Raw genomic sequence first — 13,927 nt, 5'->3', positions numbered from 1 at the left:
ACTGAAAAATGTTTTCTGTGCAGGGAGAACCAGGTCAGCTGGGTGAGCCAGGACAGAGAGGACCCAGTGGAGATCCTGGGTCTGATGTAAGCAACAACAAAACCACTCAAATAATGATTTGGCCATGCGTGCAAATCTGAGATCCAATTGCATTGCTCTCTCTTTGTGTGTGTGTGTGTGTGTGTGTAGGGGGACCAAGGACCAGTGGGCGATCCTGGGCTCAATGTGAGTCAACTTTAAAAAGCATTACAGTTTTGAAAATACTATAAATTAATTAGATTTCCTTGGTTGTATTAACATGCACACCTATCACCGCAGGACTGTGATGTCATGACTTACATCAGGGAGACGTGTGGTTGTTGTGGTAAATATCATCACCGATCAAACACAGCTTCATTGTTCAGCATCTTTCAACATACTGATCCTGTTCTTGTCTTTTGTCTCAGACTGTGAGAAGCACTGTGGAGCTCTGGACATTGTATTTGTAATCGATAGCTCAGAGAGCGTTGGGCTGACAAACTTCACGCTGGAAAAGAACTTTGTTATCAACACCGTCAACAGGCTGGGATCTATGGCCAGCAACCCTGCGTCATCAACCGGTATGGTCGAGCAAAAACACAGCACAGACATCCCTGCAAATCCTTTTGCAGACACGGTTTCAAGTGACAAAAAGTAGAGGTTGCCATAAAAGATAAACCATTTCCAAAGAGTGACTCACTTAATCTATCAGTTAGAGCCAAAAATATTTGGACAGGACCCCACTACACTCTTCATTAACCCTGTGACTGTAACGAAAACATACAGATTAGCAGCGCTGCAGATTTTTCAGCCATCTAGTGTGACCAGTTAATATTTCAACTATAGGGCTGTCAAAGTTAACGCCAATAATAATGATAATAACGCAAATTCATTTTAACACCACTAATTTCTTTAACGCATTCACGCAACTTGCAATATCCATTTTCTGGAAGTTGAAGCAGGCTCAGTTTTAAAGCTAGAGTGCAGATGGCATCATATGAAACTAGAAAACCTAAAAAAATCCATTAGTACCAACCATGTCATGCCAACTTGTTGTGAAGGAGGATGAATAATGCTCCAAACTTGTGGAAAATGTTGGCGAGGAAAAACTGGCATGGCCATTTTCAAAGGGGTCCCTTGAAACTCTGAACTCAAGATATGTGAATGAAAATGGGTTTCTATGGGTACCCACGAGTCTCCCCTTTACAGACATGCCCACTTTATGATAATCACATGCAGTTTGGGGCAAGTCATAGTCAAGTCAGCACACTGACACACTGACAGCTGTTGTTGCCTGTTAGGCTTGAGTTTGCCATGTTATGATTTGAGCATATTATTTTATGCTAAATGCAGTACCTGTGAGGGTTTCTGGACAATATTTGTCATTGTTTTGTGTTGTTAATTGATTTCCAATAATAGACATATACATACTTTTGCATAAAGTAAGCATATTTGCCCACTCCCATATTGATAAGTGTATTAAATACTTGACAAACCTCCCTTTGAGGTACATTTTGAACAGATAAAAAATGTCGATTAGTCGCGATTAACTATGGACAATCATGCGATTAAACGTGATTAAATATTTTAATCGATTGACAGCCCTAATTTCTATTTCTTACTGTAAACAGTTTCAAATTCAAACTGATGTGAACACAAAGCCAAAATACCAGAAATGTTTTGTTTAATTTTTTTCTGTTAATTGCTGAAAAGCACCTCTAACTAAAACATTTACAGGATAAGGCTTGAAATATTCTACATTTTTCTTACTTTCAACGAATCCAATGCAAAGACGAACACCAACAATTAATTTATGATACTGAAAAATATTATCTGTGTAGCCCAAGCCTGATATAGCTTATTCCTCTGTGCCATAGACCGCCTTGGTAAAAAATACAAAAAACGCTTAAATGAGCCAATTCCACAAACCACATCCTACTGCCATAAAAATACTCACAACAGCACCATGTTTGTATCAATACGTGACTGAAAGTAGTCCCAGCTAAATGCACAAATAACACCTGTTTGAGAGACCACCCCAAAAAAATGGTTTTGGTGTTTTCGTAATATTTGTTGACAGTAAACACCACTTGACATGTCTACCTCTTCTAGGTACAAGAGTCGGAGTTGTACAATTCAGTCACGACGGGACCTTTGAGGCCATTCGTCTCGATGACCCAAACATCAACTCCATTTCTGCCTTTAAAACAGCAGTGAAGAACCTACAGTGGATTGCCGGGGGCACTTTCACACCCTCAGCTCTCAAGTTTGCCTACGATAACCTCATCAGGGACGGCAAGAGAGCGCAAGCCAAAGTTTCTGTTGTGGTGATCACAGATGGCCGCTATGACCCGCGCGACAATGAAAATCTGCTCCAGTACCTTTGCGACAACGATGTGGTGGTGAATGCCATCGGGGTTGGTGATATGTTTGCAAAGCAACAGGATGATGAGATACTGGGGTCGATCGCGTGCAACAAGAAGGAACGTGTCACTGGGATGAAGCGTTACGTCGACTTGGTGGCGGAAACGTTCATAGAGACGATGGAGACCGTGCTCTGCCCCGGTGAGTCTGTACCTGTACACACAGCAGGATGATAATACTGGTCCTTCTGACCACTTGTCTAACCTATATCCATTTGATTTCTCTGCCAGATCCTGTGATCGTCTGCCCTGATCTCCCCTGTAAAAGTCGTAAGTGTTATTCACAGCTAGATGATTTGTTCAACGGTATAATGGAGTTCAGCTCAGTGAATGATTTTTCTTTCATTACAGTTCCTGATGTCTCTCCATGTGTCCAGCGGCCGGTGGATTTGGTATTTCTACTAGATGGCTCAGAGCGCCTCGGGATGGATAACTTCAAGCATGTTCGTGAATTTGTGCAGATGGCGGCAGACAGACTGGGACTGGCCCAGAGCGAAACTGATAATATGCGAGCTCGCTTGGCACTGATAGAGTTCGGGAAGGAGAATGAAAACCACTTGGCTTTTGCTCTGACACACGACCCCGCCGTCATCGCCGATGGCATTGCACGCCTGCCCTATCTGGATTCTTCTTCAAGCATAGGGCCTGCCATCATCCACACCATCGATACCATCTTGGGTAAAGGAAATGCTCGCCAGACGAGACGCAACGCAGAGATTTCATTTGTCTTCATCACAGACGGCGTCACTGACAGCAACATCCTGGACGAGGCGGTTAGCGCCATGCGCGGGGCGCAGGTCGTCTCCACAGTGATAGCCACAAGAAGTGACGTTGACCAAAAAGTCCTAATGAAGCTGGTCATGGATGACCAGTACGCCATCTTTAAAGGAAAAGACTTCTCTGATCTGACCCAGTCCAGTTTGTTTGACCGTTTCATCCAGTGGGTATGTTAATGAGTAACCACATGGATGTGAACATCATATTGGTGCTACTGCTGTTAATCAAGCATTTTAAACATGACATACTGGTTTACTATGACTCTACTTTGCACTGTACAATTTGCAAATGACAACACAGCATTGTGCTTTACTACATTTGTCAAAAAAACTGTATTCATCTTCAATGTTTTATTATATAAAAACATGTACGTCAATGTCGAAAAAAAGTCAAAGCATTCATCATCAACCATTAATCATTAAGATAATAAACTTACAGTTTGTTGGACAAGGCAGTGCTGTCTTCTGTGAAGTCACAAAGGATTTGCAGTGCACATACATCTTGAGATTTAAAGCATTCACTGTATCCAACATTACTGAAAATTCCCACGGAATTAGAACAAGATATTCATTAAAATTACAATAATTTGGACATTTAAGACAAAACACATGGAAAGCCCTCAACATACCGTACTTGCAAAAGTTTTTGTGAATTCTAGAGAAAAGTCTTTTATACGCCGTTCTGGGCTGTATGTATGCAGTTACAAGTTTCGGGGGTCCTCGAGTGGGAGGCAGAACAATGGACGGCTGAATCGGTTTGGTCTGGCCGAGCTGAATGAGTGCATTCTTCTTGTTTCTCTGCATGTCCACTGCAGACGCTCCAATTTCCCTTATTACATCATGTCCAGCTGCACAGGAAGAGAAAAAAAAGATAAGACTGGAGAGTTTATATCAAAGGTCTCAATTGGCCGTCCTGCAAATGGTAAAGAAAACGTAAGTTTGGGGCACTTCAGTTAAATATTTAAAGGGGACATATCATGAAAAACTCACTTTTCAGTGCTTTTGCACATATATTTGGGTATCTGGAGTGCCTACCAACCTACTAAAGGCCAACCCAGTCAGTTTTTTGTGGGCTGCCTAGATCAGAAAACGTGTGATTCAACAAGCCAATCAGATTCGGCTCCCCTTCCTATGTCACATGCAGTCTCATTAGAATCGCCCACAGCTTGAGAACTATCTTTGTAAAGGTGCACCATATTTTTTGCAAGCCAATCAGAGCAGACTGGGCTTTTTTGGAAGGGGGGCTTAAAGAGACAGGCACTAAAACGGAGCGTGACAGACAGTATGATAAAAATAATGTTGTTTTTTTTAACATTACAGCATGTAAACATATTCTAGTAGAAACCCAAAATACAAGTATGAACCTGAAAATGAGCATATGTCCCCTTTAAGACCTTAAAAGGTCACAGAATACATTTTTTTTTTTTTTTAAAATCACACTTGCCAGGTCATCAACGTCTCCAGTATCTTCAACTGGTGGTGCAACCGCCTCCTCTTTCTTTTCCTCAGTAACCAGAAACTGGAGGAGAAAATAGGCTTCAGTCAGTAGGAATACAGTCTTAAGATCACCTTCATTTCAAATATGTAAAACAGTTGCTGTTTCCTTAACAGCTCACACTGGTTTAAATAGGGGAATTACCTGCTTAGCTTCAGTTTTGGATACAGTGCTTCCTTCAACCTCGTCCTTGCTGATCAGAGTTATGGCATCTGTCAATCAAACAGCAAGAATTAAAAACAAAAACACCAAACTCCTTTCAGCAGACTTGTGATTGAGGCTGCAGTGCATTTTTAGGCATCAATCAGCTTCCACTTTTGCATTATTTACTTATTTTGCACTCAAGAGATTATGTGGAAATTTCTTCCCATCTCAAGGGAGGAAATATTTGAGAGAAATCCTGCAGCCTCGAGTAAAGAGGCTTATCATACCTTGAACAAGCAGGTCCCAGAAGACCCCCAGCCCTCTGTTTGGGATGCTTCTTTTCAGGGACTGGAGGTAGCCATTGTACAGCTCCGCATCCCCCAGCTGAATTACCAAAGATATGAAACATTCAAAATCCATTTATGAGTCTCCTAAAAGCTCACAGCTACATGCAGACACATACTCACACAAGAACTGGCCTTGGTTCAAGTCGCGAGAAATGAAACAGACTCATTGCAATCTTCTCAAGTTGACTTATAACCTCCATAGCAAAACCAAAACAATGCGTTCTGATAAAATCATTTCACAAAGACTCTTGTAACAGAAACCCCCACATCATCATGCATTTCCCCAAATGGGACATAGTGAATGTTTATTTACCTTTACGGACTGCTCTCTAAAAGCCTGGATGCAGGTGATGCTTTTCATGTAGTACTGTGTGCTCTTGTTGCTAAGCAACTGCTCTATCCTGCGAGTCAGTTGCTGACAGACTGGGAAGGACACGGGGGTCACCACAACCAAACAAAGAGACAATTACAAGGGCTGAACATGAGTCACGATGGTTTATAACACAAACAGAAAAACTGTTTATCAGAGAAACTGGAACTCACCCTCTCCGAATGGAAGACTCTTCTTCTTGATCAGAGTCCGGAAGTCTCTGGCTGGATCCACGCTTCCCACCTGGTTAAGTGTTTAAAATTAATGAGGACTGAAGTGAAATGGAAATTTTGAAGTATGCCTGTTCAAACAAGTGGTGAAGTACTTTATACTGAATAGCTAGAATAGCTGATTGTTATAGAAAGTGGTTATCTCTCTAGTATTATTATGCAATTCAGCTCCCCTGATTCTCACCGAAGTAACAGAGCCTTCAGCAATGTCAGCCAGGCTATACTCCTCCTCTTCCTCGTCTCCTTTTGCCTTCTTGGCATCTGGCGCTTCTGCGCTGTAAATGGCAAAAGGGGTCAGTTAGAATACTGAAAATAGTTTTATTATCACTTAAAAACATCTGCAAACACTCTTACAAAACACTACTGTAAGATAATAAAAAACAAAAATCACATTCAAAATGCTTTTACGTAATCTTATACATGAATATTTTGGAGTATTTTGTAACACTCAAAGACCCACCACACTGAATCAAACTTACTCTTTGCCAAAAATCTGAGCACTAGTCTTAGGCTTCTTTTTCTTCTCCACTTCAGTAAGAGGAAACTTCCTCTTCATCTCCTCTAGTGGAGCCTTGCAACGTTCAGTAATGACATCAGGGCGCTCGAGAGCAGCCTTCAGCCATGGCTCCATGGGGGGAAGAGGGGTGCCGGGGCTTACTGCCCGATGATGCAGACACTGAAAGAAAGGTCGAGTAGGGGGGGTGAGACAGGCGGTGACAGAGGAAGGAGTTGAATGTCAACAGCCTCCAGCTGGTGAAGCTCTAGTCAGACAGATGAAGTCTTTTTTTGGTGACATGAAAAAGTGACACCCATGTCTCCTTCAAAACTTTACCATCTGCCTTAACTCAATAGGCAAGTAATAGAAGTACTGTATCTCTTCAATACAAACTGCAGTACCTGGAAGTGCCTCTGGAAGGCAGGGTTGGGAATGTCGTGGACCTTGAACATGTCCTTTTGTTCTTCATTATCATCCTCCTCTACCAACATCATGGAGTCAATGAGAGAGTCCACAGCAGACAGCTGAGTGTCTAGAGGAATCAAATAACACACAAAAGTCCATTCCTCCATCTCTTATTGAAGTCTTATCACTTATTTTTTCTTTAAAAAGGTACACACAGTAGAACTGCAACGATTAATTGATTAGTTGCCAGCTATTAAATAAATCGGCAACTACTTTGATAATTGATTAATCGGTTTGAGTCCTTTTTTAAGAAAAAAAAAGTAAAAATTCTCTGATTAAATGTGAATATTTTCTGGTTTCTTTACTCCTCTATGACAGTAAACTGAATATCTTGGAGTTATGAACACAACAAGACATTTCAGGAAGTCATCTTGGGCTTTGGGAAACACTGAAATCACAGTTTTCTGACATTTTATAGACCAAACAAGTGATCCATTAATCGAGAAAATAATCGACAATGAAAATAATTGTTAGTTGCAGCCCTAACACACAGTGTCGGTGACGTGAGCTGCAGTGCCAGCCAGCATCAGACCTGCGGTTCTGAAACTGTGCCACATATAAACTAGCCAAGAAAGAGCAGTGGAAGTTAAGAACTGCAAATGTAGACAACCCAACAGTGTTGAAATTGCAACATCTTTCTGCACTTGAGGGGGGCAACAATGTCATGTTCACAATTGCAGGTCTAAATACTGTAGATGCGACAATGACTGGAAAGCTTCCTCTTGCAGTCAGTTAAACATGAATGTGTGAGTTTGCGAGTTAGTTAAAAGTCAGTTCTGTGAGGTGTTTTATACCTGATGGAGTGAACTTTTTGTTGTTTTCAAGAGAGGGAAATGTGAACTGTCTGAGGTCTTCCATGAAGGGCAGCTGGACGTACATCAGACACTATTGAGGGTGAGAGACAGACCATTAGCTCTGTGCTATCTGACACAGATTCAGTTAATATAGTTAAACAGCATGTTTAGGAGTCTGTGATTTCACCTCGTAGTCCTGCTTGATGCACGGAAAGGCTGCTCCTACTTGAGGGTTGCTGCGACGGTCATAAGCGTAACGTACGATGGCCACCATGTTGAGTTCATGTAGCGCTTGGATGAGAGCGGACAGCGCAACTCCTGCATGCTGCTCAGACAGAACAGTAGAAACAGAAACAGGTCAGTATCAACATGTAGTCGGCAGCAATGTGGCAGGTCTTTTCATTCTCACCTCGTCATCCTTGGCAGAAAACATCTTGACGACTTGAGTCCCCATGAACTGATTGCGACGTACCTGCAGGCAGACGGTAAAAAGAAACAGCAGGTGAATAAAGTAACCACCTCAGTCTCAAAAGTTTCCTTGATCTGAGATTTGTTTTGGATGCCATTTACGTCACACTATTATACAAATACCATGTTCTGTTTGGCGAAGCCGAGAACGGCAAAGCACTTCCCATCGTGCTTGTATTTCATCTGTTCTTGATCTACTTTGGAGAAGGGAACAATATCACTTCCATAACGAAACCCTGCGGACAAAAAAAGAAGCATTTTTTAGAGTGTTATCAAGTGATAAGTGCAACATTAATTAATCTAATTTCAAACAGCTTCCTCACCTTGGATGGTATCATCCTTCTGCACCTCTGTCTCATTGTCATCATCCAGACAGTAGACAGTCTCTCTCTTCACGTCGTCTCTCTGGCTGGTTTGAGCGTCAACTGTAGTCCATGTTTTCTTCAGTTTCTCTTCTGTCACCTGGAATAACACGATGAGTAGTATTTGTAAATGAGAAAACCTTTATGTGAGCTACTACTGATGAGTTGTCATCTGTGCATTACAATAGTAAAGTGAAAGGATTCCTTTCACATACAGTAAGTGAATGAGCAAAACATACATTAACTGCTACACATTTACAATACTCAGGCCATAAGTACAACAGTACTATGCAATGCAACAAACTTCATTCTTTATTCATTTATTTTAAGTAAACAAATAAAAAAAAATAACAAACATCTTGACTAAAATTCTCCAACATTATCCACTAACTGGTCTTTTTGGTCTTAGCCAACTAAGATTTCTTTAGTTGATTTGTTGTTCTTTATGCTTTTTATCATGCTGAATGTTTTATTTCTAAGGAACGTATGAGCACATCTCTGGTAAACACAAGATGTAAAGTGTTGCTTTCTTTGTGGAGAAACTCTTTAGTTCTACAGATCTGTTGATTAAATTAGTCAACAAAATTGTATGAGTGTTAGTCGACTAAGAATTTCTTTGGTTGAGGACAGCCAGAATACATTTTTGCCATAAGGTGCAAATCGACCAGATTAAAGAACAGCAACAATCAAATAGGCTTTACAGTAGCAACTGCAGAGTGACATGATTACATGTGGAACAGCACATTTTTCAGACATGACAGAACTCGGCATTCCTTCATTCAATAGAGACAGACCGCGCCCACTGGGGGGAAAACAATCAGCGCAATGATATGTAACCAAGGGCTGAAAAACATTAGATTTCAGCATGTCAAAAGGATTATTTTTAGCACCCAATATCTACCAGGGGTGCAGTTGATAACTAAAATAATGTTGGGCCAAGTTAGCAAAGCTGTTTGTTTTTCACTTGACAGAGATCCACACAAGAAGTCCAATGCCCTTGTGCACTTTTATCTGACCAAATATGTGCAAATATGTGTTAGCAAGCTACTGTAGTTAGGCACTTACAAACATAATACTGCATAGCATTCTGAGTTATCCACATTGCACTGTAACACAAGTTGCATACTGTCAAAATGCTTTAGCCTAACTTTCAGAAATAGTATAGTTGGCATACTGAGTGTCAGACTCAGGATCCCACATTTTCCCCATTCTTCCTGCCGATGCCTCATTTTTGGCTTCTTAAAGGCTCAGTTTTTTGGTTCGGCAGCTTATAAAACCTTAGTTCTGGGTTCTTTACCCTGTTGGTAGTGCTTCCCATAACACAGCAGCTTTTAGGCATTTTTCTATTGTTTGCCAACAGATGAAAGTGACAAGGATGCACCTTCACAAAATACAAAATCAAGGGAGAACTATGAACTTACTGCTTTGTATCCAACAATACGGATGGGAAGACAGCTGCCGATGGTCAGCTGACAGGGCCAGGCCATGGGTCTCTTCTCGATACACTTGAACATGCACAGCTGCTCAACTGCATTCCTACAGTGGGAGAGAAGCACATGGGAAGCCAAGTCATATGACATCATCCGATTAGAGCATTAACTACTTTTAAATGTAGAAAGCACCTTGTGATTCAAAGAGAAAAACACATGTGAAGAAGTGAGACATGAGAAATATCCTGTGTTTAACACGGACCCACCAACCTGAAGGTGTAAATTTGATCCAGGCCGTCCTCCTCATCCAGGCTTAGCATGACGTGTTTCACCATATCCAGGCCACTCTTCTGTTCCTTGGACAGACCTTTGCCCGGGCCCGGGTGACCGGGGCTTCTTCTGTCCCCATCTCCTCCACCATCTTCATCGTCTTCCACAGGGAAAGGCAAACTAAAATTGGTTTGGCGGAAGGAAGGATACGTACATTGAGTAAATGCCATGAAACTTCACTCAAAGAACTTCACAAGAGACCCCTTTAACAGGAAGGAAGGTTTGTTCAGAATAGCTGTTTTATCCCGAGTGACTTCTAATAACTGTACAGTAAGAGTGTGTGTGTTGGTACTAAAATAAAAAAGGTGTATGAAATAATACAAGAAATAATAATTATTAGTGAAATATAGTATCTCACACAATTAGCCTGATTTTGATGCTGCACAGTGGTGGTGCTCTCACAGCTCTGTTATAATCTAAATTCAAATAATAACTAAATGGCTGCCAATTATTACAAGAAGTAGTGACACACACAAATGCATTATATTTATCATTATTTTATAACTTCACTGGGAAAATGTGTGAGGCTTTTAAATATATTGTATTTAAAAATGACCCATGGTGGATGTGTCTGAATCTTACAAAAACTGCAGGGTGATTCCAGCTTTTTTCAGATTTTCGATAATAACGTCCAGCTGCTCCGAGTTGGCCTCAGTGTTGAGGTCAGTCAGGAAGACAATGTTGAGACGATCACACTTCTTCCCCCTGAAAAGGAACCCCAAACACAATGTCACATCATTGAAAAAACAATAATCCCATCAGCAAAATTAACATTTAAATGCATGGACCTCAGTTAGTTTTTTTCTTTGAATCGTGAGAATTCTGTATGAGATACGGGCTCTTACTTTGTTGCTGTCTGAAGGAGATCCATGCACACAACAAGAGCATCCAGCCCTGTTGAACGGGAGTTAAGGAGATAACAGAGTCTATGATCCTTCTGACATATCATCTAGGAGTAAGAAGCTGTACACAAACAGGATCTGACTTATGAATAAAGTCAAAGTACTTGGTCTTTACCTCAAAATTCTAACAGAATTGCCTGCTTTATTGTACAATAAAGGCATATAATGAAAATAAAATGCAAACACACAGGAGAGCCCACTTTAGTCAATTAAATACAAAATATAATCAAAATTTAATTGCTATTATTTTTTGACTGATATTGCAACTGCGGTATGATTGCCATTTTTATTTATTTATATTTTTTCTTTTATATTATTTTTTTATGCACAAATGGAAAACTATACTTAAATCACATTGATGCAAGTGAGAACCTTGAGATGGGTCTGATGAAAGTAATCTTAAAACACTAGTCAATTTGTTACCTGACAATGAAAATTGTTATTTTGTACCACATCTTCCACTATAAAATCTAAAGTATAATTTATTTATATATATTTATATATATATATACACATAAAGTTAACTGAAAAAAAAACGATTTATACAAAAAAGTAATCAAGCAAAAGGATACAATCGGCTTGCTGACTCTCTGGATGGATCTGATTCTCTATTTCCTCCAGAAGCTCGAAATCAGCCATCATAAGGTGACGATGCACGGTGATGTTCTGGTACTGGCCATCCTGGTCCAGTGCGTTCTTGGTGGAGTCTGTGCCAAACAGAACTAAAGCCACCTCATCCTTGGTCTCTGCAAAAACCTGTCAAAAGGCATGTTCAGTGTTTGTCAAAGATGACAGAGCTCCTTAAAGTTAGCATAGTTTTGCAAATATGTATTATTAGTTTACCTGGCGCTGGACAAACTTCTGGATGACTTTTTTAGCAAGGTCAAAGGGAGGCTCTTCACCCGGAGCAGAGTTGGACATGGAGAACCCAACATCCATACACAACACCATTGCTGACTACAGAAAACAAACAATAGAAGAAAGCATTTTTAATTTTTTGAAAGATGAAGGATAGAGTTCAATCAACAATGGTGGAAATGATGCTGCAACACAATCAGACACAAACAGTAAACAATAGAGGTACCCTTATACTGAAAATCAAGAGAAAAAATAAAAACGAACCACAACAAAAAGAGAGAAATGATCAGGTCAACAGACAAGGCATTGATTTTGATGTCTTAATGTTTTATGTTGGAGGTATTATTGATCATTTTGATCAATTCTGGAGTGGTATAATTGGTTAGATTTATCACAAAATCTGTGTAACAAATGATATCAACCCAAAAATTGCTGCAACAACTTATGAGATATAATAGAGAATGGGAATGGCCATCATATACTTCTATCATAATATTGTAAGTCCTATACACTTAAATAATTTATTATAATCTTTTTTTTAAGATTATTTTTTGGGCATTTTCAAGACTTTATTGATAGGATAGTGGACAGATTAGAAAGGAGGAGAGAGGGAGAGGGGGCGACATGCGGAAATGGCCACAGGTCGGATTCGAACCCAGCCTTGTTATATGGGCGCCCGCTCTACCAACTGAGCTATCAGAGAGCCCTTTTATAGTTTATCTTAAAGGTCCCATATTATACAAAAGTGAGATTTTCATGTTTTTTTATTATAAAGCAGGCTTAAGTCTCATATAAATACTGTGAAAGTATCGAACCACTCAATCCACAGGGAAATACACACAGCCCGTATTCAGAAACTCTGCATTTGAAACAAGCTGTCAGGATTTCTGCCCATTCGTGATGTCACGAATATACAATATTTAGACTCTTGACACAATTTTAAACGTAAACATTCTAAATGTGTCCCAGTTTATTTCCTGGTTGCAGTGTAGTGAGTGACATCAGCTGACAGGAAGTACAAATGGACCCAAGCTGTTGCCTAGCAATGCAATTCTGTTGCAATTCTGTCAAAAAGCGCTAAAACGGAGCGTTTCAGACAGAGGGTAAATACAGGCATATTCAGGCTGACAGTATGAGGAAAATAAAGTGTTTTTTTTAACATTACAGCATGTAACATGTTCTAGTAGAAACACAAAATACAAGTATGAACCTGAAAATGAGCATAATATGGGACTTTTAATGAATTAATTCATGTTTATTTCTGATTTGATGCAAAGGAGGACGGTCTGCATGAAAGATAATAATGCACACAGTGCACTTTAGACTAAGCTACTGGAGTTACCCTGCACTATACTCATTTTTAACAGTCTCTTCTGCACTTTTTAATAGTCCTGTATCACAGCTGTTACCCTGCACTATACTCAGTTTTAACAGTTATCTTCATCTCCTTGTATTTTTAGATCTGGTATATATTTTTTTGTACTTTGCACTACTAACTTTATTTATTAAAGACCCCCTTTACCCCCCTAAAAACAGCCCTAAACGTCGTCTCAGGTGGTGCAGGTTGGGTTGTGTATGCATGTTCAATGGGAGGGGTGTAGTGACAGCGTTAGTAGCTTCAGTCTCAACATGTCTCAACACGTTTATAACGTCTGAAGCTGAAGCTGATTTATTGAGAACAGTTTGTTTCTAACGTTTGTAAACCGCCCGTTTAACACAGCAAACATTACCTAACAAAAGCTATACACTATGTGGTAATTCATTTCTTTAAGAAAAGTAATAGAAAGTAACTTACTTTAGCCATCGTCTTCTTCTTTTCCTCTTCTGTTCCCAACACTGCGTGTCACTGTGTTATGGCTCCGGAGAGAAACTGTGAACAAGAGTTCCGGTTTCCTGTGATTATATGTTCCGCAGTTATTTTATTACAGAGCTTTCACACACGATCTGTTTACTACTCACCTTAAATTATACCTGTTTTAACCGAACATAACGGACCTGTAAGCTGTGATAATGTCATTT

General features: G+C 40.1%; 2 protein-coding genes across 3 annotated transcripts in view; one reads left to right on the top strand and one right to left on the bottom strand.

The window, feature by feature from the left end:
• The window catches only part of LOC119499976 (collagen alpha-2(VI) chain-like), a 22,687-nt gene extending 19,022 nt beyond the window's left edge, over window positions 1–3,665 (top strand). For both annotated transcript variants that reach the window (XM_037789296.1, XM_037789295.1), the window contains exons 22-28: window positions 24–86; window positions 190–225; window positions 319–364; window positions 447–599; window positions 2,131–2,583; window positions 2,673–2,711; window positions 2,793–3,665. In XM_037789296.1, the coding sequence (XP_037645224.1) occupies window positions 24–86; window positions 190–225; window positions 319–364; window positions 447–599; window positions 2,131–2,583; window positions 2,673–2,711; window positions 2,793–3,394 (1,392 nt within the window). In that variant the 3' untranslated portion in view covers window positions 3,395–3,665. The remainder of the gene's footprint in view (window positions 1–23; window positions 87–189; window positions 226–318; window positions 365–446; window positions 600–2,130; window positions 2,584–2,672; window positions 2,712–2,792) is intronic.
• On the bottom strand, window positions 3,557–13,927 carry LOC119499977 (X-ray repair cross-complementing protein 5-like). The gene is made up of 21 exons (XM_037789297.1): window positions 13,704–13,927; window positions 11,894–12,007; window positions 11,623–11,806; window positions 10,994–11,042; window positions 10,731–10,853; window positions 10,089–10,268; window positions 9,810–9,924; window positions 8,350–8,488; window positions 8,150–8,262; window positions 7,968–8,030; window positions 7,746–7,883; window positions 7,559–7,649; window positions 6,701–6,831; window positions 6,283–6,479; window positions 5,988–6,078; window positions 5,747–5,816; window positions 5,517–5,626; window positions 5,144–5,240; window positions 4,857–4,924; window positions 4,662–4,736; window positions 3,557–4,065 (listed from the first exon to the last, which is right to left on the bottom strand). The coding sequence occupies exons 1-21, from the start codon at window positions 13,710–13,712 to the stop codon at window positions 4,051–4,053; spliced, it is 2,172 nt and encodes a 723-aa protein (XP_037645225.1). The 5' UTR covers window positions 13,713–13,927; the 3' UTR covers window positions 3,557–4,050.

This window comes from Sebastes umbrosus, chromosome 13 (genome assembly GCF_015220745.1).
Source record: "Sebastes umbrosus isolate fSebUmb1 chromosome 13, fSebUmb1.pri, whole genome shotgun sequence".
Taxonomy (NCBI): domain Eukaryota; kingdom Metazoa; phylum Chordata; class Actinopteri; order Perciformes; family Sebastidae; genus Sebastes; species Sebastes umbrosus.
This window is presented reverse-complemented; position numbering and strand designations above follow the sequence as displayed.